General features: G+C 57.0%; 2 protein-coding genes across 2 annotated transcripts; one reads left to right on the top strand and one right to left on the bottom strand.

The window, feature by feature from the left end:
• Window positions 1-87: 87 nt before the first annotated feature.
• Window positions 88-5,755, bottom strand: ACR (acrosin). The gene is made up of 3 exons (XM_080610668.1): window positions 1,517-5,755; window positions 1,295-1,440; window positions 88-904 (listed from the first exon to the last, which is right to left on the bottom strand). The coding sequence occupies exons 1-3, from the start codon at window positions 2,064-2,066 to the stop codon at window positions 464-466; spliced, it is 1,137 nt and encodes a 378-aa protein (XP_080466794.1). The 5' UTR covers window positions 2,067-5,755; the 3' UTR covers window positions 88-463.
• An 8,130-nt stretch (window positions 5,756-13,885) lies between these two features.
• On the top strand, window positions 13,886-24,637 carry MAPK8IP2 (mitogen-activated protein kinase 8 interacting protein 2; the record flags this gene model as incomplete). Its single annotated transcript, XM_080613637.1, has 12 exons — window positions 13,886-13,950; window positions 17,533-17,638; window positions 18,188-18,427; window positions 19,772-19,874; window positions 20,004-22,343; window positions 22,819-22,894; window positions 23,014-23,186; window positions 23,271-23,380; window positions 23,476-23,595; window positions 23,677-23,747; window positions 23,947-24,045; window positions 24,534-24,637. The coding sequence occupies 12 exons, from the start codon at window positions 13,886-13,888 to the stop codon at window positions 24,604-24,606; spliced, it is 3,576 nt and encodes a 1,191-aa protein (XP_080469763.1). The 3' UTR covers window positions 24,607-24,637.
• Window positions 24,638-24,852: the final 215 nt, after the last annotated feature.

Here is a 24,852-nt window from a genome sequence, read left to right as displayed (position 1 = left end):
TGGCTAATGCTTATGCCAAGCCCTAAACACGAGCTTGGGTGCTTTAATGCAAACACCCAACGTCGTCTGCATGGCACATCTGTTTTCCCTACCCTCTTCCTAGTCTCGATTGGCCAGTTTTACTCATCCAATAGAGGCTCTGAGCACCCTCCTCTCTGAGCAGGCAAGGTTTCAGCCCCTTTGGGAGACAACTTCTCTTTGTGCCAGAGTTAACTGCCTGCAGCCTCGTTTTGCAGGTGCTGGGCATAGAAGTGCTTGTCTTGCACAGGAGACTTAGTTGTACTGATGCATGTTAGCTATGAAAACAACTAGCTTGCTTTCAGGAACAAGTCAACATTTGTCTGAATTATGAAGAGCATGGGAAGATGGAGCAGGCCTTTGACAATGAGGCAGCTTTTGAGTAAGCATGCATTGCCCCAGAGGGAAATGGCTGTGGTACACTGCACCCTGCCCTGGCTCTTGTTCATCCTGCTGCTGAAGGTGTTTTTAACTTCAGGGCCTTCAAGAGCTCCTGCACCTGAGTAAGGAGTTCCACCAGTTTCTGTTGTGGAAATGGGCAGCAGTTAATGGTGCCTGATTCTGTTGGTCTTGGCTTTGGTTTTGGCTTTGGCCTTGTCCTCTGAGTAGGAGTTGAGGTGAAGACTGGCTGTGGTGTTGGATTAGCTGTTGTTCCTGGGTACAGTCCCATCTGTAAGAGGATCCACTCATAGAAGTACTGAGTGGAGGTGTAGACTACTGGCTGTCGTGCTCTCGTGCAGCCTTTCCCCCAGCTGGTCACTCCCACAACCCAGTAGTAGTCAGCACTGTTACCTTTGCATGCGAGAGGACCACCGCTGTCACCCTGCAGCGGAAGAGAGAGGATGAGGGTGCTGTTAGTGGCCACTGGCAGCACTAAGACTGGTTCCTTCTCTCACAGAGCTGCCAGAGCTGCATTCACTGCACAGAGGCTCTGCTCAGGTGCCAGAGCCTACAGAACCTTGTCTGGAGGGGGCTGCGGGGCTGTGAGGTTGGGTTGTCCCTCATCTCTGCACAGGGATGCTGGGTGTGTGGAAGACTGATGTTTCAGGATTGGGAACTGGACCTCTGGGCTACCAGGAGCACTGGATGGGCTTCCTGGGCAGAGTACCCTGGGATGAGGGGGGCACTGGGCAAGCAGTTGCAGATGGGAGAGGGGAGGGAAGCCCCAGCAGCGCTGGGGACCCCAGGGTGGGAGGTGACTTACCAGGCAGAGTGTGTGCTGGGATCTGTTTGGGTTGCCCATGCTGCTGGGGGTTGACCTGTTGCACGCTCCTACCTGGCACGACTCGATTCCACCTTGTGGGTACCTGGTGCATAAGTTGTGGCGAAAGATGTCCCCCTGATACCCCTGGCTGCTGTTACAGGTGTTCAAATCAATGAGTTGGACCTTGGCCTCCTGCAGGATATCAACAGTTTCTCCCACTGGGAGCACAGAAAGGAAATAACACCCAGCAGCTCGTGACAGTTTTCCTGCCCTGTCTGGGTGAGCCCTTTCCCTAGCACTTGGCTTTGCCCTTTGAGAGGCATTGCACCCATGTTTCCCTTCTGTCTTGCTCCTCACAGCGGGTCAGGCCCATCTCTTGAGGCACACGTCCCTGGAGCCTGACACTGCGAGAGCACCTCTGCTGCCGGGGAGCCTGGCCCATGTCCCTGGTGTGCCAAGCTTGCGCTGGGGACACGAGTGCTTCTTGGGAACTCGCATCCATCGAACCCCAGCCACTGATGTAGCAGTCAGTCAGCTGGGGCACTGCCAGTGAGGCGTCGGGCACACAGGCAAGCTGAACGTAGTTCCTGCACTGGACAGGCTGGTCCAATTCCAGCAAGGCGATGTCGTTCCCCTCTGAGATGTTGGTGTAGAGTTCATGAACAATCACCTGCTTAACCACCATGCGCCACACTGGGACATGCCTAGAAGTCAGATGGAGAGAGGGCTCACAGGGAGCACAGCCACGTGCCTGCTGCTTCCCAAGGGAGAGAGGAAAGCAGTCATAGAATAGGAACATATAATCAGGGAATGGTTTGAGTTGGAAGGGACCTTCAAAGCTCATCTAGTCCACCCCCCCCGCAATGAGCAGGGACATGTTCAACTAGATCAGGTTTCCCAGAACAACATCCAGCCTGGCCTTGACTGTCTCCAGTGATGAGGCATCCACCACCTTCCTATATTTTACCACCCTCACTGTAAAGAATTTCTTCCTCACATCCAGCCTGAGTCTCCCCTCTTTAAATTTGAAACTATCACCCCTCATCCTATCCCAATAGGCCCTGCTGAAGTCTGTCCCCAAGTTTCTTACAGGCCCCTTTTAAGAACTGAAAGGCCCCAGAGCCACCTTTTCTCCAGGCTGAACAGCTCCAACTCTCTCAGCTGTTCTTCATAGCAGAAGTGCTCCAGCCCTCTGATAATTTTTGTGGTCCTTCTCATGACCCTCTCCAACAGGTCCATGTCTTTCCTGTACTGAGGACTCCAGAGCTGGATGCAGACTCCAGGTAGGATCTCACTAGAGCAGGGGGGCAGGATCACCTCCCTTGACCTGCTGGCCATGCTCCTCTAGCTGCAGCCAAAGATATGATTGTCCTCTGGGCTGTGAGCGCATACTGCCTGCTCACGTCCAATCTTCCATCCACCTGTACCCCCAAGTCCTTCTTCTCGGGGCTACTCTCAATCCCTCCATCCTCCCACCTGTATTGATACTGGAGGTTGCCCTGACCCACATGCAGGACCCTACACTTAGCCCTGTTGAGCCTCATTAGGTTTGCATGAGCCTCAAGCCTATCCAAGTCCCTGTGGATGGCATCTTCTCCCTCAGGTGTGTCAACTGCACCACTCCTAGAATCATAGAATCATAGAATAGTTAGGGTTGGAAAGGACCTTGAGATCATCTAGTTCCAACCCCCCTGCCATGGGCAGGGACACCCCACACTAAACTATGTCACCCAAGGCCTCATCCAACCTGGCCTTGAACACCGCCAAGGATGGAGCATTCATAACCTCCTTGGGCACCCTGTGCCAGTGCCTCACCACCCTCTCAGTAAAGAATTTCTTCCTTATATCCAATCTAAACTTCCCCTGTTTAAGTTTGAACCCGTTACCCCTTGTTCTGTCACTACAGTCCCTGATGAATAGTCCCTCCCCAGCATCCTTGTAGGCCCGCTTCAGATACTGGAAGGCTGCTCTGAGGTCTCCACGCAGCCTTCTCTTCTCCAGGCTGAACAGCCCCAACTTTCTCAGCCTGTCTCCATACGGGAGGTGCTCCAGTCCCCTGATCATCCTCGTGGCCTCCTCTGGACTTGTTCCAACAGTTCCACGTCCTTTTTATGTTGAGGACAACAGAACTGCACACAATACTCCAAGTGAGCTGCATGTCGTCTGCAAACTTGCTGACAATGCACTCAATCCCACTGTCTGTGTTGTTGATGAAGACACTAAAGAGTACTGGTTCCAGTACAGACCCCTGAGGGATGCCACTCATCACTGGTGTCCATTCAGACACTGAGTCATTGACCAGTTGACCCTCTGGATGTGACCATCCATCCAACTCCTAATCCACCAAGCAGTCCACTCATCAAATCATACCTTTCCAGTTTAGGATGTTGTGGAGGACTGTGTCAGGCTTTACAGAAGTGCAGATAGACAACATCCATAGCCCTCTGTTTCTCAACTAATGTAGTAACAGTGCTACGGAGGGTGCGCCTCCCCTCAGCGTACCTTAGGCTCAAGGAAGGCTGAGCTGGAGGCTGCTAGGGGGTTGCAGCACGAGCCCAGCTTTCTCTGAGCAGTCTCTCACTGGGCTCTGAGTGCCCGGGCACTGGGTGTTCTGCAGGGAAATGGGATGGGAATAGCATGTGGTGCTGAGGACAAGGCGCCTGCTGGTGTTGTGGGGATGTTCCCGTGCCCTGGTCCTCTTACCTGGCCTCAGTGAAGCAGTGGGCTGCCAAGAGAACCCACTGTGGGCTGATGAGTGACCCTCTGCAGACGTGCGCCATGCCCCTGTGCAAGATTGTCTGGACGCTGACGATCCAGGGCCAGGAGCCTGGCTGGGCATGTGTGCCCCCAACAACACATGATGTGCCGTGATACACAGCCACGAGCCACAGCCCACAGGTCCTTTAAGAGAAACTCGTCACTGTCCTGCTTTGATGGCTGCTGCTGCTGGGGCTGAAGGTCAGCTTCTGCCTTCCCCACAGGGCACTGCATAGACAGCAGGACCAGGGAACCCTGTGGGACGTGTGTCCATCTGCCTCTGTTTCTATTTTAGTCCATAGATGAGTTGTGCCAACAGCCTGGGGCTGGCAGGGAGCCAGAGGCTCCCATGTAGGGTTTGGGTGTGGTGGTAGCGTGGCCTTGGTGGACAAGCAGACACCCTCCAGTGAATCCCGTCATAGCTGGGACCCCAAGCCCTCTCCCAGAGCCTCAGGCCGCTTACCCACAGCCATGGGCAGGCCAGCACATGGCCAGCAGGACGAACAGGGGGAGCAAATCCATCAGTGCCATAGGCCCACAAGCACTGAAGAGCTGAGGGCTGGTGGCCACCACTGCAGCAGCTGCCAAACTGCCACAGCACCCACATTGCCCTTGGTGCTGGAGCTGATGACACAGAAGGGCTGGTTCCACGGGGCGTTCTGGGCAGGAGGGGAGGCAGGAGCCGGCACTGGGCACCCCCCACACAGCCCTTCTGAACACTCTGCCTGTGGGAGAAGGGATGCAGCCCTGCAGCGGCAGCAGCACCTGGCTGTGAGCACTGCTGCTCCCAACTAGCAGGGAAACAAACCAGTGCGGCATCAGAGCCTCTGAGAGTTCACTGCCACCCTGCTCTCTGCAGCTGTCTGCCACCAGGTCCTTCCCAAGAAGCATACACCAGAGAACATAACTACTACAGGCAGTATGCACATGTTTGGGTGCTGAAGGCGTGTCCTGGGTTCAGCAGCAGCAGTCAGTTTTTCTCAGTAGCTGTTGCAGCACTGTGGTTTTGACTTTTGGTGTGAGGATAGTACTGGTAAAACCGATGTTTTCAGTTACTGGTCAGAATGTTTAGTCTGACCAAGGACTTTGTGGGTCTCATGCTCTGCCAGGGAGGAGGGGAAGCTGGGAGGAAGCAGGGACAGGACACCTGACCCAAACTAGCCGAAGAGGTATTCCATACCACAGCATGTCATGCCCAGGGACGTAACTGGGAGTTACCCGTAAGGGCACCCTCTGCTAAGTTGGACTCGTTTTTGGCGGGTGGTATCATATTCTCTTCCCTTGTTATTTCTCTTATCATTATTTTTATTATTGATGGTACCAGCAGTGATTTTTGTTATACCTTAGTTGCTGGACTGTTTTTATCTCAACCTGTGGGAGTTACATTCTTTCGATTCTCCTCCCCGTCCCTCCAGGAGGGTGGGTGGGGGGGAGTAGAAACTGTGTGGCTGACTTGCCGACTGGCTTAAACCACGACAGTTCTTTTTGGCACCCAACGTGGGGCACAAAGGGTTGAGATAACAACAGATCTGACCGGAGTGTATCTAATTGTATTTGTGATAAGCATTCAGTATTTCAGATTAATAGTCACTCATCACAATGCTGATTTATTGGCTCTCAAAGTTGTTGGTTTTGATCTCATAGTTTCAATATGTCGTAGCTTACTTAGAGCCAGTATTTGCTGTGTTAGTGTTTTTCAAGTGTGGGGCTTGGGCTAAGGTTCTTGTCTCATTGTACTTTATGGTAATGACTTGTAATACAATAACATCATTGATCATGAAACTGATCTGGCTTATGTTCCCAGTGTGGTCACCACCTTTATACTTTGGGAAGTATAGTATAGAAGTGCTTAGCAATTACACATCTTTTTTCTCCTTCTCGGGTGGTCAACCTATGAGGGAGACATTCTTTTACCCTCCCAGCGCCGCCCCCCCCAGACCGTTTACAGCATTGTTTGAGAGTTTTGAAGTTTTTGAATGGCCTTTTAATACTGTTGAGACCTGTTTGCTGATCGTGATGGGGATCACCGTGTTGGCATGCATACAGAGTGTGTTTTGTCTACAACCATTACGTCTGATCTCAAGAGTTAAGCAGAGTCAGGTTTGGGTCTTGTCTGGGGTTAGATGACGATATAGGGAGACCAAGAGATTTTCCCCGAGGCTGGACAGTCATGAGTGACAGGGTGTGTGGGATAGTATGGGCAAGTATCTAGGTCAGTGGGCCCCTTCAGTGCTTTGGAATTTCACCACCAAACAAGTGCAAAATCCAGAAGAATTAGTAAAACACTTAAATGAGGTGTGTTGTCATCCTGGTCATACCAGAGAGGGACAAATCATGTCAATGTGCTGGGGCTTGGCCTATGCTTACAGGGCCTTGTTCAACACTATCCAGCACTTTCAAAAGGAAAAAAATGTCCCTGGATCTGAGGGCAAAGCAACAGACAGCACAGCTACTCCAGCTCCGAGCACAGCAGCTACACCACCCCCAGTGACAAGTACAGCCACTACTCAAACTTTGGCTGCAACAGACAGTGCATCTACCCCAGTGACAAGTACAGCAGCTACACCAGCCTCAGCGACAAGTACAGTAGCTACTCAAACTTTGACTGCAACAGACAGCAAAGCTACCCCAGCCCCAACCACAGCAGCTACACCACCCCCAGGGACAAGTACAGTCACTACTCAAACCACAGTGATAATCACTGCAGCTAAACAGAGGACCAATTCCTACCAATGTCGGTTGCCCCTGCATGCAAGAGAAAAAGCAAAAAAGAGGCAAGAAGGGTGAGGCAAGATGAAGAAACAATGTATTCACCACCCTGGCCAGCATCTGATCAGGAGTCATCATCACATGACGAAGAAGAAGAGGTGACTTCTGGACCTCGGACCTCAACCGAGCTACGGAATATGCAAAAAGATTTTACCCGTCAGGCAGGAGAGCACATCATCACTGATGCTGGGACAATGGGGCCGATGGTCATGAACTTGAAGGTACAGAAGCCAAGCAGCTGGAATCACTTGCTAGAGAAGGGGGAATTGACAAAGCAATTGCAAGAGAGAAAAAGTCCCTCAGTCTTTGGAGGTGGCTCTTGGCAGCTGTGAAAGAAAGGTTTCCATACAAGGACGATGTTCTGAGTCGTTTGGCCAAGTGGACTACTTTAGACAAAGGCATCTAGTCTCTGAGGGAATCAGCCATCGTAGAGATGATCTATCACATCAAGCTGAACAACGGGGATATACTCATAGACCCAGATGAAGTCGAATGTACACGACCCATGTGGCGAAAACCACCGTCATCATATGCCCATTCATTGGCAACAGTAACCTGAAATGACATAGTACCACTAACAGTGGATGAAATGATTCATAAACTCCGAGAGTTCGAAGACAATCTCACCCCTTCCATCATCTCAGCTGTGGAAAAACTGTCACAGGATCTCAAACAATTGAGGGATGATCTATCTGATTTATCCAGCTCCTCACGTGTACCAACACACGTCTCAGCTATTAACAAAAGGCGTCTTGTTGTTCAAGAGAGAAGATATAGAAGATACACGCCATGGGCCACCCTATGGTCTTACCTGCAGGATCACGGAGAAGACATGACGAAGTGGGATGGAAAACCTACTTCAGCTTTGGAGGAATGGCTGCATGAATTGAAAATAGGAACAAGGGTCAAGGCTGATCATTCCATCAGAGCTGGGGCTTCAGTCTCTGGTAAGCAGGTTCCCAGATGGAGCAGAAGAGCTGATTTTACTCCAGCTCCTGTGATAACGAAGAATAATCCTTTTCAACACGACTTAAGTGTCCAGTGTTGTGATGACTATTAGAGGGGCCCTGCCTCCAGCCAGGTGGAGGTAGGGGACAATCGGATTTACTGGACTGTGTGGATCAGATGGCCTGGCATATCAGTCCCACAGAAGTATAAAGCTCTAGTAGATACCGGTGCACAGTGTACCCTGATGCAATCAAGCTGTCAAGGGGTGAAACCCATCTATATTTCTGGAGTGACTGGAGGATCCCAAGAGTTGACTGTACTGGAGGCTGAGATCAGCCTGACTGGGAGGAAATGGCAAAAGCACCCCATTGTGACTGGTCCAGAGGCTCCATGCATCCTCGGCGTAGACTACCTCAGGAGAGGGTACTTCAAAGACCCAAAAGGGTACCGATGGGCTTTTGGTACTGCTGCTTGGGAGACTGAGGAAATTGAGCAGCTGTCCACCTTGCCTGGTCTCTCAGAGGATCCTTCTGTTGTGGGGTTGTTGAAGGTCGAAGAACAGCAAGTGCCAATCGTGACCACAGCAGTGCACCGGCAGCAATATCGCACCAACCAAGACTCCCTGATTTCCATCCATAAGCTGATCTGTAGACTGGAGAGTCAGGGAGTGATCAGCAGGACCCGCTCACCCTTTAATAGCCCCATATGGCCAGTGCGAAAGTCTAATGGAGAGTGGAGACTAACAGTAGACTATCGTGGCCTGAATGAAGTCACACCACCATTGAGTGCTGCCATACCGGACATGCTAGAACTTCAATATGAACTGGAGTCAAAGGCAGCCAAGTGGTATGGCACGACTGATATTGCCAATGCATTCTTCTCAATTCCTTTGGCAGCAGAGTGCAGGCCACAGTTTGCTTTTACTTGGAGAGGTGTCCAGTACACTTGGAACCGACTGCCCCAGGGGTGGAAACACAGCCCTACCATCTGCCATGGACTGATCCAGAATGCACTGGAACAGGGGCAAGCTCCAGAACACCTGCAATACATTGATGACATTATTGTGTGGGGCGATACAGTGGAAGAAGTCTTTGAGAAAGGGAGGAAAATAGTCCAAATCCTGCTGAAAGCTGGTTTTGCCATAAAATGGAGTCAGGTCAAGGGACCTGCATAGGAGATTCAGTTTTTGGGAATAAAATGGCAAGATGGACGTCACCAGATCCCCACAGATGTGATCAACAAGAGAACAGCAATGTCTCCACCAACTAATAAGAAGGAAACACAAGCTTTCTTGGGTGCTGTGGGGTTCTGGAGAATGCACATCACAAATTACAGTTCGATTGTAAGCCCTCTCTATCATGTGACCCGGAAGAAGAATGATTTTAAATGGGGTCCTGAGCACCAACAAGCCTTTGAGCAAATCAAACGTGAGATAGTTCATGCAGTAGCCCTTGGACCAGTCTGGACCTGGCCAGATGTAAAAAATGTACTGTACACTGCAGCTGGGGAGAATGGTCCTACCTGGAGCCTCTGGCAGAAAGCTCCAGGAGAGACTCGAGGTCGACCCCTCAGCTTTTGGAGTCGGGGATACAAAGGATCTGAGGCCAGTTATACCCCAACTGAGAAAGAGATACTGGCAGCCTATGAAGGGGTTCGAGCTGCTTCAGAGGTGATTGACACTGAAGCACAGCTCCTCCTGGCACCCCGGTTGCCCCCACTGGGCTGGATGTTCAAAGGCAGGGTCTCCTCTACGCATCATGCAACTAATGCTACATGGAGTAAATGGGCTGCACTAATTACACAACGAGCTCAAATAGGAAATTCCAGTCATCCAGGCATTCTAGAAGTCATCATGGACTGGCCAGAGGGCAAAGATTTTGGAATGTCACCAGAGGAGGAGGTGATGTGTGCTGAAGAGGCCCCACCATATAATAAACTGTCAGAAAGTGAAAAGCAATATGCCTTGTTTACTGATGGGTCCTGCCATATTGTGGGAAAGCATCGGAGATGGAAGGCAGCTGCATGGAGTCCTCGACAACAAGTAGCAGAAACTGCTGAAGGAGAGGGTGAATCGAGTCGGTTTGCTGAGGTGAAAGCCATCCAGCTGGCCCTGGACATTGCTGAATGAGAAAAGTGGCCAGTACTTTATACTGACTCACGGATGGTGGCAAATGCCCTGCGGGGGTGGTTACAGGAATGGAAGCAGAGCAACTGGCAATGCAAACGTAAACCCATCTGGGCTGCTGCACTGTGGCAAGATATCGCTGCCCGGGTGCAGAATCTGGTGGTGAAGGTATGCCATGTAGACACCCATGTACCCAAGAGTCACAGTATCACAGTATCACAGTATGTTAGAGATTGGAAGGAACCTCAAAAGATCATCTAGTCCAATCCCCCTGCCAGAGCAGGAACACCTAGATAAGGTTACACGGGAATGTGTCCAGGCGGGTTTTGAATGTCTCCAGAGAAGGAGACTCCACAACCTCGAGTCGGGCCACTGAGGAACACCAGACCAACCAACAAGTGGATAAAGCTGCCAAGATTGAAGTGGCTCAGATGGACTTAGATTGGCAACATAAAGGTGAATTATTTTTGGCCCGGTGGCCCATGACACTTCAGGTCATCAGGGCAGAGATGCAACATATAGATGGGCCCGTGATCGAGGGGTGGACTTAACAATGGACACTATTGCCCAGGTTATTCATGGGTGCGAAACATGTGCTGCAATTAAACAAGCCAAACAGTTAAAGCCTCTTTGGTATGGAGGACGATGGCTGAAGTATAAATATGGGAAGGCCTGGCAGATTGATTATATCACACTCCTACCAACCTGCCAAGGCAAGCACCATGTGCTTACCATGGTGGAAGCAACCACTGGATGACTGGAAACATACGCTGTGCCCCACGCCACCGCCCGGAACACTATCCTGGGCCTTGAGAAACAGATTTTGTGGCAACATGGCACCCCAGAGAGAACTGAGTCAGACAATGGGACTCATTTCCGGAATAACCTTATAGACACTTGGGCCAAAGAGCATGGTATTGAGTGGGTATATCACATCCCCTACCATGCACCAGCCTCTGGGAAAATCGAATGGTACAATGGGCTGTTGAAAACTACACTAAGAGCAATGGGTGGGGGAATTTCAAGCCTTGGGATACACACTTACCAAAGGCCACCTGGTTGGTCAACACCAGAGGATCTGCCAACAGGGCTGGCCCAGCCCAGTCAGAACTTTTAGGTATTGCAGAGGGGGACAAAGTTCCTGTGGTGCACATGAAGAATTTGCTGGGGAAGCCAGTCTGGGTTATTCCTGCTTCAGGTAAAGGCAAACCCACTCGTGGGATTGCTTTTGCTCAGAGACCCAGATATACTTGGTGGGTAATGCGGGAAGATGGGGAAGTCCGGTGTATACCTCAAGGGGATTTGATTTTAGGGGAAAACAGCCAATGAACTCAATTGTATGCTGTTGCCTGCTATGTAATACTTTTATAGCCCATCAACTAGAAATCTTCAGGTCACCACCGACTAGCCCTGACTTCCCTCCGACCATCATCCCAACAGAGAATGAACTTTGATAGAACCAGACGAGTTTTGCGGTAAAGGAACGATCAGCCATCAGCAGGCAATGATCCAACACTGCACACAGCCTCTCCTGCCCTGAAAGACTGTTACAAGAGATGGAGCCCAACATCATGGACCGGATGGACTCAGCAGCTTTATAGGGATTGGTCCGTGCACTAAGATAACAGTGCACTGAGATGAGGGTGAGGGTATATGGAAAATGTGGGATCTGAGCATGACGTGAATGGTATGGAATAAGGGATGGATATTGTTCTGGGTTCAGCAGCAGCAGTCAGTTTTTCTCCTTCTTAGTAGCTGTTGCAGCACTGTGGTTTTGACTTTTGGTGTGAGGATAGTACTGGTAAAACCGATGTTTTCAGTTACTGGTCAGAATGTTTAGTCTGATCAAGGACTTTGTGGGTCTCATGCTCTGCCAGGGAGGAGGGGAAGCTGGGAGGAAGCAGGGACAGAACACCTGACACAAACTATCCAAAGAGGTATTCCATACCACAGCATGTCATGCCCGGGGATGTAACTGGGAATTACCTGTAAGGGCACCCTCTGCTAAGTTGGACTCGTTTTTGGCGGGTGGTATCGTATTCTCTTCCCTTGTTATTTCTCTTATCATTATTATTATTGATGGTACCAGCAGTGATTTTTGTTATACCTTAGTTGCTGGACTGTTTTTATCTCAACCTGTGGGAGTTACATTCTTTCGATTCTCCTCCCCATCCCTCCAGGAGGGTGGGTGGGTGGGGGAGCAGAAACTGTGTGGCTGACTTGCTGACTGGCTTAAACCACGACAAGGCCTGATGTGGTTACAGTCACGGCACTCAAGCAGAGATGTGTGAGGTGGACAAGTCTAGCACACCCTCACAGTGCACAGTGGATGTAGGAGTGTGTGTGTGTCTGGGTGCACCTGCAGGCATACTGTTTTGTGTGGTGCATTCTGCATGTGCATGCACCGTGTGTGCACTCTAGAACATGGCCCCACCACCTCCAGTGCTCCCAGCAGCCTTTGCCCCCATTGCCCACTGTGAGGCGTGCCCAGACACACCAACTCATGGCACCTACTGTCCCCTGTGGCCTCCTGTGCTCTCTGGATCTCCCCTGTTCTCTGCTTCTGTTTCCCCACCCCCCACTTTCCAATCCCACATGGTGCCCTCACTGTATCCTCCTGCCTCACAGTACCAGACCCCCCCGCCCTCCAAATCCTGAAGGGCCCCTTGCGGCTTCCAGACCCTCCCGTTCCTTCTTCCCCCTCTCCCCTGTGCTCTCTCGATGCAGACACCCCCCAAAGCCTCCTGGCCCTCACCCTGCTCCTCCCGGGCCCCACCTGCTGCACCTCGCTCCCAAAGCACTAACTGCCCACTCCTTCTGGACCCCTACCCTGTCTGGCAGCACCTGCCCCAGGCAGCCCTGAGCCTACAGCACCAGCACCATGCAGTGGAGAGCCTTGGGCTTGTAGCAGCAGAACCCAGACAGCCTCAGACTTCAGTCCCGGCACCGGAGAACCTCGAACACCGGAGAGCTCCAGGCCTTTAGCACCGGGCCCGGACAGTCCCATGCTCCGGCCGTCAGCTGCGGGCACTGGGTACTGCAGAGCCCCGAGTCCATTACAGTCCTGTACATCAGACACCCGCGTCCCGTCAGCACCGGGCGCCGGACAGCTCCTTCAGGACCGGATACCGGACAGCTGCTGCCGCGCAGCCCCGGGGCCACATCTGCTTGCCCAGGCCTACCCTGTGCGGCTCCCGGGGCCCTTGCACCTCCTTATGCAACCTCTCTGCACCCCCTTCACCCCACTGTAGACCCCCTGCCCCTCTCCTATACCACCGACCCCCGCTTTACATTCCTGTACCCCCCAAATTCCTTCTATGCATCTTCTTATGCCTCGCTATAAGTCCCCTTGCATTCCCTTCACAGCGCCGCCTTCCCATCCCCTGCCCCGACCCTTGTGCAGACTCCCCTTACCGTTCTTCCCGCCCCCTATACAGCTCCCTCCCTCTCCATGTTCAGCCATCACCGTCTTCCGGCACCCCCTCTTCCCACCCATAGCCCTCTGCTCCCCCCCACAGCCCCTTCTCTGCTCTAGATAGCCTCCCCCGCCTAGACTACCCCCTACTCCCCCAATACCCCACCTACATCCCGTCTCCTCCATACCCCTCGCTCCCATCTTTATACCCCTGCTGCTCTCCCCAACCTATACTCCTAGAATCCCAATACCCACATTATATCCCGTCCCTCATACACCCCCTACCACTCTCTATACCACCACTTTACCTCCTCATACTCCCTCCAATAGCACCCTCCCTATCCCTCCCCAACCATAGCCTCCCCGCTCTTCCCCCTCAGTTTCTCTTCCTTATACATCCCTCCCCCTTGCCTATAACGCCCGCTACCACTCCCTATACCACCTTCCTACCCACCCCGCAACCCCTCCCCATACATCCCGCCCCCCCTTCATATATCCTCCGGCCCCTCCCTCTCTCTGGCCCCGCCCCTCGCGCGCTCCCGCCGCCCCCGCGCCCCGCCCGGCCGCGCTCCTGCCGCTCCCCCCCCCAACTCGCCCCGCGCCCCCCCCGCGCTCCTCCGCAGTCCGGCGCAGCCCCGGCCGGGAGAAGATGGCGGATCGCGCCGAGATGTTCTCGCTCTCCACCTTCCACTCGCTCTCCCCGCCCGGCTGCAGGTGGGAACCGACCGCACCGGGACGGGAGGGGCTCCGGTGCGGGGCATAACGGGGCCAGGGCTGCCCTTCCCGATGCAGTGGCGGGAGGGTCTCAGGCCCGTGCTACCCCTCCGCCGGGCGCGTTCACCTTGGGATACCGGAGCCGCGCAGGCTCCGTCCCGGGATTAACGACGCAGCAGCCACCGGCGCAGCACCCTCCCCTCCCCCCGCCATCACCCGTCGCTCCCTCGGGGCGGGGGATGCTGTAGGTCTCCCCCGCTGTGTGCGTGTGTCCCCCCCGCATCCCGCCGCTGCGGTGGAGCCGCCGCCGCCTCTTTGTCTCTCCCAGGGCCACCGGATACCGGCACCGGGAGCGGGCCCCGGGGGTGACCGCAGCGGGGAGGGCTGGGGCTCGGCGGGGCTCAGCCCCCCCATTCCCCGCATCTCGCCTGACCTTGGCGGGACCACTTGGAGCGGCGGTGCGGAGGGGTGCGGGGGTGGGGGGTCCCGGCAGCGGGATGGGAACGGAGAGGTGGCGGTGGATGGGGGGGGCCCGGACGTGGGGGTGCGAGAGCTGCGGGGCAATGGGGCTGGGAGTGGAATGCAAGATGTGCCCTTGGCTGGTTGGCCTGTGCTGGGGAGGTCTCATGGCTACTCCCTGGGCTACAACCCCTCCCTCTTTCAGGGGCTCCCCCCTTCTCCAGGCTGCCCCTTTTCCCTGAGCATTCCCCTTTTCCCTGGCATCTCCCCTTTTCCTGGCATTCCCCCATTTCCCTGGCACCCCCTCCCCGGCCATGCCACACAGCAGGATCCCGGGATACTGGGATGCAGGATGGAGGGCACGGCCTCTGCTCAGCTTTGCCCTGCCTTTCACCCAGGCCCAGCAGTTTTTGGGGTGTCCCCCTCACCATGCTTCCCATCCAAACCCCAGTGTGAGGTCAGGGCTGGCCTCAGCAAGTCCTGTCCCTGACCTTTGCTGCTGCCCAGGCCTGGGCTGGGTCCGTGTCCCAGTGGGGGACAGTGAGGCCAGACCCCCACCCCAGCCCGGATCCCTCGTGTCGTCTGCCCCAGGAGAGTGGGTGCTGGAACCAGGTCACATCCCCAGGGATTGCAAGTGCACCCGGGTCCTGGCGAGCACCCATGGATGCTTGGTGCAGGCAGGAGAGACCCCAGCTGTTGCCAGCATCGGATCAGAGATGTGCTCTTTCTGAGGAGGGAGGTTGTGTCCAGCCCAGGGCTTGGTGGGATCAACCAGAGGGATAGGTGTGGGAAGGCCATGGTGCAGCGGCAGGGCCTTGGTATGAACAGCTCTTGCTTCCCAGTCAGGGCAAGGTGCAACCATCGAAGCCCTGGTGCTGATCTCCAGTTGGAGTGGGGGACACTCAGCCCTGAGCTCCCTGTGTCCTCTGCCCAGCCCTGGGCACACATCCCTGGCTCATCCCTGCTGAGAAGCCGCTGCAGAACCATTGCTGCCAGAACAAACCGTCAAGGGAGCTGCTCTGGAAACAGAGAGGAAATCCAGTCTCCAGTGGCATGCTCGGCAGTCACTGCTGTCCTGGGAAGCCCGGCCCTGGCAGCCCTGGGGAAAACACCCCCGCACCCTGCTCCGCATTGCCTGTCCCCCCACAGACCTGCTATGGACTCACTATAAGGCTCCCTGCACCCTAGGGTGGGTGATGTTGGGACCCTTTTGTGGTCCAGCTCCAGCTCTCTCCTGATTGAGGCCAGCTCCCCCTTCCCCAGTCCACCACCCTGGTTCCACTTCAGCTCCGGACCTCACTTGGCTGCTCCCCATCACCCTGGCTTCAGTGTCTGATGCACCCATCACAGGGACAGCTGCTGTCCTTCTTGCCTGCTTCACAGCACCTGTGTGTCTGGGTGCCTGCTGCTGTATCCCTGCACTCACAGTGGTGGGGCTGCCTCTTCTTCACTGCAGCGAGGCCATGGCCAGTGTCCCCAAGGGTCCCCTCAGGACACTGTAGGTCCAGGATGGCTCTTACTGGTGGCCCCAATCCCACCATGGCAGCCCCTTCCCACCATGGTGACCCCTTCCCACCATGGCAGCCCTATCCCACCATAGCAACCCCATCCTTCTGTGGCATCCTTATTCCACCGTGGCAGCCCCATTACATCATGGCAACCCTATTCCACTGTGGCAGACACATTCCACCATGGCAACCCCAGCTCTGGCGTGCTGTAACCTAGAAATCTCAGCCATGATTTGTGATGGCTCTCAGTAGCTCTCTGATGAGAGAACGGTGTCCCTGGCAAGCCCAAGCCTGGCTGCCAGCAGGCAGGACCCCAGTGTGTGGCAGGGACCGCAGCCCATCTGTGATATGCCATGCTGGGCTATGCTGTCCTTTTGTGTTTCCTCTCAGACAGGATGAGGGCTGGGGTCGGAAACTGCTGAGCCCTCAGAGCTCTGCTCCCACTGCCCTGGGGCTCCCCCAACCCTGGCTGGGGTTTGGGGTCTGGCGCAGCCCAGTGCCACGCTGCATCGCTCATGGTTCCACTACTGGCTCTGATGCTTTTGCCACAAATCCGTGGATATTTGATGCAGCCTCAGTGCCCTACTTCTGGGAATTATGTGATTAGGGGGAATCATTCTCCCTGGGAAAGGGAAGGAAGTGCCTCGTGAGGGGCTGAGTGACAGGCTGGGAGGGGGCTTTGGGGGCAAAGACAGGGAGTGGGGCATCTCCAGAGGCAGCCATGGCTGTGACCCCCCCCAACACGATGAGGGGCTCCGCTGCCAGCTAAGTGCCAGGACTGAGCCCTAATGAGACCCTTATGAGCCCCAGTGGGACCTCAGTGAGACCCTGGTGAGACCCTTATGAGCCCAAATGGGATCCAAATGAGAACCCAGTGAGACCCCAACAGGACCCCAATGGACCTCAATGGAACCCCAGTGAGACCCTTATGAACTCAAATGCTACCCCAGCAGGACCCCAGTGAGACCCCAGCCCTGTCCCCACCAGAGGTGCCTCACTGGGTGCTGCTACGCTCCTGTGAGGCCAGGCTGGGGGCGTCCCTGGGTGTCCCCAGGGGTGGGCAGAGAATCTCCACCAGCGCAGGGTGCCACTGCACCTCCTGCCTTACAGAGCCACTGCAATCGTCTGGTTTCCGTTTCCTGACACTGAATCCTGCCAGTTATCATCTTTTTCTTTATTTTCACCCTTTCCCTGCAGAAACCGCTGGTTTCCATGACTCCCCCGTTGTTCCTGACAGGATCGGCTCAGTTTGGTTTCCTTGACTGCTGGGACCCTGGCGTGTGTCTTGGGTTTGGCTTGAGGGATTTTGCAGGGAATTTGGGAAGATGGTGCTGCCCACCATGGTGGCCTCAGCACCTCTGCTTGGTCAAAGGCAACCATGGTGGGGTGGCCATGGTCTGCACTGGGCTCTCACCCTGGGCAGGAGGGAGCACAGTGCTGAAAGCAGCGCTCTGTGCAGCAATGTGCCCGTCACCCTCCCGACGCCTCCAGCCTCGCCTGGCTTGTGGTGTGGTGCTGGCCCCCAGGCTGTGAACCCCCTGGCCATGGTGTACTGCATCGGCTTGGCCAAAGCTCCTGAGTGATGGGGTGACTCCAGCACGTCCCCTCTCTCCAGGGCCCCCCAGGACATCAGTTTGGAGGAGTTTGATGACGAGGACCTGTCAGAGATCACAGATGACTGTGGCATCGGGCTGAACTACGACTCAGACCACTACGAGAAGGTGCAGGAGCTGTGGGGCTGAGTGCCCCCTGGGGCCATCATGCTGCACAGGGCTGTGGTGGGGACTGGGCATGGACACTGTCCCTTCCTGGAATGAGTGTACCAGGGCCCCAAGGGGATGTCCTGCAGGGGTCTGAGCTTAGACACACTGGTGCCTCCCACCACATCTGGTGAGCTCCATGGGGGACATGTGTGGCTCAGCAGCCAGACACATGCTGGCTCCACCAACCACTGCAATTTGGTGGTTCTAGTGGCTCCAGTGGCTTCCACTTACTCAGCTCTTCCCCAGCTCTGCCCAGCACTGGGTGGGATGAGGCACTACATTTTGGAGCTGGGACAGGCAGGGTGCTGACAGAGATAGGGGGTCCCTGGTGCCTGGCAGAGGGCACATTCCCCTTGGGGATGTTGCCACTGTGCTGCTGGGGCAGGAGCAAAGGCACTGTCAGTCCAGTGCTGGGAGGAATATGCTTTGGTGGCCGTGGCCGGTGTGGTGGCCATGGTTGTGGACAGCACGAGCCCAGTGGCTGCTAACCCTGTGCCACATCCCCAGGACTGCCTGGTGCTGGAGCGCGGCGAGCAGCCACATCCGGTCTGCACCTTCCAGGATGACTTCCAGGAGTTTGAGATGATTGACGACAATGAGGAGGAGGAAGAGGAAGAAGAGGAGGAGGAGGGCAATGAGCTGGAAGCTCCACCGTCCCCTTTGGCCTCACCTATCCCCTCACCCAGCCTGGAGGAGACACAGAAGCACCGACCCACCACCCTCAACTTGATGGCCCCGGGCACACAGGTGAGGGAGGGGTGGCTGGGGGGACCTTGTCCCTGTCCCCCCACTCTAGGGCTGGTGGAGGAGCAGCAGAGGCTTTGTGGGATGGATTGTGGGGAGGGACCTATGGGGGTGGGCTCTGCCCCAGAGTGGGGAGCACCAGGGGGCAGAGACTGCTGGCTCCAGCTCTGCCATGGTGGCACCGAGGTGGGAACATTGGGGATGGGTCTGTGGAGTTCTCAGGGGACCCTGCAAGCCCGTGCAAAGCCCTGAGCTGAGGGGTCCAGGAGGCTTTGCGAGCTCCATCCCCATGTTCGGTGCCTGGGGGTGTCTGGGATATGTCAGTGCTGTGTGCCCCATGCATCGCGCATGTGCATGGGTGCTGGTGTGCATCGTGTCCCTCCTCCTCCATCCCTGGGCTCAGGGGGGACCCTGCAGACGTGGGGCTCTGCAGGGGTGTCCCCGCCACACGCGTGAGTGGTGCCAGCCCTGAGCAGCCGCCCCACCGCAGTGCGTGGGCAGCCGTGCACGGTGCTTGCGGTGCTGCCTGCATCCGGCTGTGTTGCCATGGTGCTGGGGGGGATTTCAGGATTCTTGGACCCCCTCCTGGAAGGGGCTGGAGGGTGTTAGGGGGCTGCCAGCCCCTACCTGCTGCAGCGGCACCAGCCACCCTGGTTCATTGTCCCTGTTGTGTGAGCAGAACCCCAGCAATGGCCAGGTTTGGTCTTCACTGATGCTCCCAGGGTGCAAATCCTGGTAATCCCAGCTCTGGTTCACGGGCACTGGCTCCAGGATGAGGCACCACCCTGCTCTTTGGGTGCCATCTCCCCCAGTACCCATCGCCATCCTCCCAGTACACATTCCCATCTCCCACCGCCTTGCTGGTGCATGTCCCGTGGCACATAACCTCACTCCCTAATCCCTGCTCAGTGGGATTATCTCTGCCTGCGCTCCCTGCCAGGACTAATCCACAGCCATCACCATGCTGGATGGGCAGCCCTGGCCCTGCTGGCTCCTGGGCTGGTGGCTCTTTGGGGTGCTGCTCACTGGGGTCAGGATCTGCTTTTGGGGGCACATAGCACAGCAGGGCTTCATGGTGGGGGTCAGCACCAGTCCCCTGTGCAGTGTTACCTGTGGGGATGGGCAGTGTGCCATCCCATGGTCCTGCTCCAGTTGGGCAGGGGAGCTGGGGGGTTGTGGCCCTAATCCAGATAAATCTCTAGACATGTAACTCTGGTGCTGCCAAGCTGGTGGGGAACACCGAGCTGTGTCAAGGGGTGTTCCTGGGGTGGTCTGGAGTGTTTGGTGCCCCTGGTTCCCAAATGTCCTGAGGGCTTGCCCCCAAATGTGGCTCTGATCTTCCCCTAGGACTCCCTAAACAACAACGGCAGCTTCCCACCACCCGCTCACCGCACCAGCTGGCAGGATGCCCTTCTCCACTCCTCCTCCTCCTCCTCTTCCTCACACACTGGTGAGTGCTGATAGTGATGGGGTCCCGGAGTGGGGGACCCTTCTGCCTGGAGGCCCCACAGCCACTTTGGTTGTAACCCAGCAGGGTTCTCGCCTGTTTGACATGGGGGTGTGCTTTTCTCCCTTGCAGGACACTCATCCCCGCACGCCTGCATCCAAGAGGGACCCTGCTTGGAAAGCCCGAAGGGGCCGAGTGCAGGGGCTGGGCAGGCCCCCGCCCCACTGCAGCCCAACCCCTTGGACTCGCAAGGCAACAGCCACGAGTCCCTGGCACATGGTAACCCATCACCCATGAGAGCCAGGGCAGATCATAACATGAATCTCATCTCCGCTGTGCTCCAAGCTCCGCACTCCCTGTCATGCCTCCACCAGCCACCCCCTAAACAGTGTCTCTCTCCAACAGGGCCTGTGGCTCCTCCCGGCCCCGCCGTGATCTCACCATTGCTTGCCGACGGCTGCCGTGTCCCACCAAGGCACCAAGGGTCCGGTGCCCGGGAGAGGCCGGTGCCTGGAGAAGGGGGGAGCCCGGGGTCCCCTACTGCCCCCCACCAGCAGCCCAGCTCCTCACGGCCGCAGGAGGAGCCAGTGGCTGTGGCTGAGCGGCATGATGGGTGCTCTGGTGCCTATGTGTGTGCTGTGGGGCCAGCGGAGCTGCTCAGCTCCGATGGGGAGGGCACCCAGTCTGGCCGAACCGCCAGCGTGCGCGGGCACCCCTCAGGCTCCTCGGAGACCACGTCGCCCTCCTCGGACCCTGGCATTGAGGCTGACCTCACCAGCAGGACCACCAAACCCTTCCTGCCTGGTGGCCGGCATGGAGAAGACCTGAGCTCACCTGGCTCTGACTCGGATGTGGAGGGAGAGATTGAGGCAGCCTTTGCTGGTGGACGCCTGGTCAGCAACATGATCTCTTCCATCTCAGAGACGGAGCTGGACCTGAGCAGTGACAGCAGCAGTGGCAGGTCCTCCCACCTCACCAACTCCATTGAGGAAGCCAGTTCGCCCACCTCAGAGGCTGAGCTGGAGACAGAGCTGGAGGCGCCTGGCTTGATGGGCATCAAGGACTCCCTGCTGCTGGACAAGGGCAAGGAGGAGGAGGAGAGCCTGGAGATGGAGATCCCAGAGCATGGCGTGGTGCGGCGGGAGAGCCTGGCCGAGCTGAAGATGGAGAGCTACTATGACAGCTTGAACCCAGAGGACTCCTCTGTGCCTGCTGGCCAGACTGATGTCTCCACCTCCAGCCCCCTGGATCTGAAGATTGACCCAGACCACAGCCTGGAGAGCATCCGACGCTCCTTCTACCTGCCTGTGGGGCCCAAGCTGATGCCCGAGGCAGATGAGGATGACAACAGTGAGTACGACTCCGACTCAGAGTCGGAGCCCGACCTGAGTGAGGACTCAGACTCACCATGGCTGCTCAGCAACCTCGTCAACAAAATGATCTCAGAGGGCTCTTACCCCATCAAATGCCCAGATGAGTGCTTCCAGCAGACCCACTCGCTCTGTGACACCATCTCGCCAGCCTCTGACCTGGAGCCCGAGATCCTGAGCGAGGCACTGGATGGGGACCCCAGCTCACGGGCCTCCCCAGGGGACACAGCTGAGCTGCCCCGCTGCCAGCGCGCCATTGAGCTGGTGGACATGGAGACGCTGCGCAGCTCCCTGCAGCGTGCTGAGGACGACGAGCGGGCTCTGGCTGCCACCATGATGGAGCCAGTGCCGGAGCTGCCTGCCGACGACCCGGGCCCCTTCCTCTTCCTGAGCAACCCCACAAATGACACCATTGCGCCTGTCTTCCCGGAGCACCCTGTCACCCTTGACAGGTTGGGCTCCTCCGAGGTCCTGGCCACTTTTGGCTGCTACAGTCCTCCACGCGCCTCACCTGGCACTGGGGAGCAGTGCCCCACTGCTAAATCACCGGCTGCCTGCCCAGGGGACTGGGCCGTCGACAGGGATCTGGACTCGGGCATCCTGGAGGCTGACGACATGATCGATGACATCCGGTTAGCGCCCCGGGGGCAGAGCCCCAGTGCTGGCCCACCCGACCTGGATATCTCCACTGCCAAGACCAACCGTGGCTTCACCATGGCCTACTCGACAGACGAGGATGAGGCACCCTACCTGAAGGGCTCGCCCTTTGCCGAGGACCCACTGCCGCCGGATCCAGGGGTGCTGGAGCCGCGGGCGCTGGATGAGTCTCTGGCCTATGACTCTGTGAAGTACACACTGGTGGTGGACGAGCACACGCAGCTGGAGCTGGTGAGCCTGCGGCGCTGCACCTCGGTGCTGAGTGATGACAGTGACCTGCTCCGCGCCTGCGACCGCTGTGACCTGGAGGACGAGGCGGCCTTCGGGGACGGGCTGGTAGCTCCCAATGGCCACAGCTCCTCCGAGGACTCGTCCCCTGAGGCTGACCTGCAGTTCTCCAAGAAGTTCCTCAATGTCTTTGTCAACAGCACCTCCCGCTCCTCCAGTAAGTGATGTGTGCTGTGCCACACTGTGCCATGCCTTGCCATGCCAGGCTGCTCTGCTTGCTGTTGGCACGCTAGCTGCCCTGCACCGTCATGCTTCAGCCATCCTGGCCATGGCATCATCCCCATGTGGCACGGCATAGCATGGCGCGGGAGGTGGGGCAGGGCAGCTGCAGGTGGTGTGGGGTTTGACCCGAAGGCTATGGGCTCTCCACCATGGGGCCACAAGGTTTCTCTGTGTGGCTGATCCCCAACTTCCCTTTGCCCTATGGGGTCTTATGCCCTGGGCTGCAGGTGGGGGGGCTCAGGTGGGACCCCCCAGGATAGAGCCTGAGCCTATGAGTGATGTCCAGTTTGCTCCTGTTGCCCTGAGGCTGCTGCAGCCCCCCGGGGTGGGCAGAGGTGGGGATGCCTCCCATGCCATGGGGTGGGAGCTGCACCCTCACCCTATGGTAGCCTGCTGCTCCTCCTCTGCAGGCACGGAGTCCTTCGGGCTGTTCTCCTGCATGGTGAATGGGGAGGAGCGGGAGCAAACCCACCGGGCCGTCTTCAGGTGAGCAGTGAGCCCAGACACCCTGGTGATGGGCACAGTCACCGCAGGGGCTTTCAGGACCCTCTTTCCCATGGCTCTGCCCTCTGCCCACATCCTCCTTTCCACTGTGCTTCCCCCAGGTTTATCCCACGCCATGAGGATGAGCTGGAGCTGGATGTGGATGACCCCATCCTGGTGGAGCTGGAGGAGGATGACTACTGGTACCGGGGCTACAACATGCGGACAGGGGAGAGGGGCATCTTCCCAGCCTTCTATGCCCATGAGGTCGTTGGCCAAGCCAGAGATTCCATTGGTAGGAGCCTGCAGGGGCTGTGGGGGGTGTTGGGTGACGTGGGGGTCTTGGTGCGCCGTCTCCTTGTCCTGTCTCGCCATGCAGGCCTCAAGAGGAACCCGTGTTGGGTGGAGCGGTTCAATGTGCAGTTCCTGGGCTCAGTGGAGGTGCCATACCACCAGGGCAATGGCATCCTCTGCGCTGCCATGCAGAAGGTGAGCCCCAGGGTGGGTGACAGTGGCAGTGGCATGATCCCTGGCTCCCCACATTGGCGGGACCTCAGCCTCATGGCCCCCGCCTGCACCCCCAGATTGCCACCACTAGGAAGCTGACGGTGCATCTGCGCCCACCAGCCAGCTGTGACCTGGAAATCACGCTGCAGGGCATCAAGCTTATTCTGACTGTCACAGAGTACAGCCGGGATGAGGAGGTGAGGGGCACGGCCGCGGGGCGCCAGGCAGCCCCCGTGCCCGAGCAGGGTGCCCACACCTCAATGGCTTCTCTCTTGCAGTTTGAGCACTGCAGCCACTTCTTCCAGATGAAGAACATCTCCTTCTGTGGGTGCCACCCCCGGAACAGCTGGTAAGACCCCCACAGTCCCCCCCAGGCAGCCAGCCCCAGCGTAGCCCCCTCCATCCCCTCCATCCCCTGCCTATGGCACGCACGCTCCTGTGGTTCCACATTGGGTTCCTCTGCCCCATTCCATCCCAGTGAAGCTGTCCCAGTGCCCCCCAAGGTGCAGGAGTGGGGTGTCCCCCCTCACCCTGCTTCCCCACTGCAGCTACTTCGGGTTCATTACCAAGCACCCGGTGCTGAGCCGCTTTGCCTGCCACGTATTCGTCTCCCAGGAATCCATGCGGCACGTGGCTGAGTGTGTCGGGTAAGATGGGGATGGGGGCAGCTGCTTGGGCTATAGTGTGGCTGGGGGTGCTGGGGGTCTGGGTGCAAGGAGCTGGGGTGGTAGGGGTTGGGATGCAGGGTGCTGGCTGTGCCAGGGCTGAGAGCAGGGGGTAGGGATGCAGGAGGTTTGGATACAGGGAGTCTGGGGGTGCTGGGCTTCTGGGTGCTGGGGGGGCTGGGTGCTGGGGATTGGGGTGCGGGGGTCTGGGTGCAGGATGCTGGCTGTGCTGGGGCTGGAGGTGTGGTGGGTTATGGTGCTGCATGGGCAGGGGGTCTGGGTGCCAAGGTCACGGTGCATCTGGTCTGGCCATGCCAGTGCTGGGGGTGCATGGGGTCTAGGGATGCAGCAGGTATGGATACAGGGATCCTGGGGGTGCAGGGGGTTGCCATAACTGGCAGGCAGTTATGGAGCTGGGGTCCAGGCCACATCCCATCCCTGAGCCCCCCCCATTGCTCCCATCCTCACAGCCGAGCGTTTCAGGAATATTACCAGGAGCACCTGGAGTATGCCTGCCCCACAGAAGACATCTACCTGGAGTAAGGGGGCAGCTGCTGCCTTTCCTGCTTCCGCCCCCCCCTCAGCCCCACAGACGGCCAGAGACTCTGTCTGACCCCCAACCAGTTGCCTTGGCCCCCCCTGCACATGTTCCAGCCCCACGGGCTCCCCCCCCATCCTCACTGCTTCTTGGGGAGCCAGGGGCCCAGCCGTGCACCATGACTGGGTATCGGGGGTGCCCCCAGCATCACCCCAACCACGGGGGTGCTGCAGCCAAGCCGCGGCACTGGG

Source organism: Psittacula echo, assembly GCF_963264785.1.
Source record: "Psittacula echo genome assembly, chromosome: 1".
Lineage (NCBI taxonomy): Eukaryota > Metazoa > Chordata > Aves > Psittaciformes > Psittacidae > Psittacula > Psittacula echo.
The sequence above is the reverse complement of the archived record's forward strand: the minus strand, read 5'-3'. Positions and strand labels throughout refer to the sequence as shown.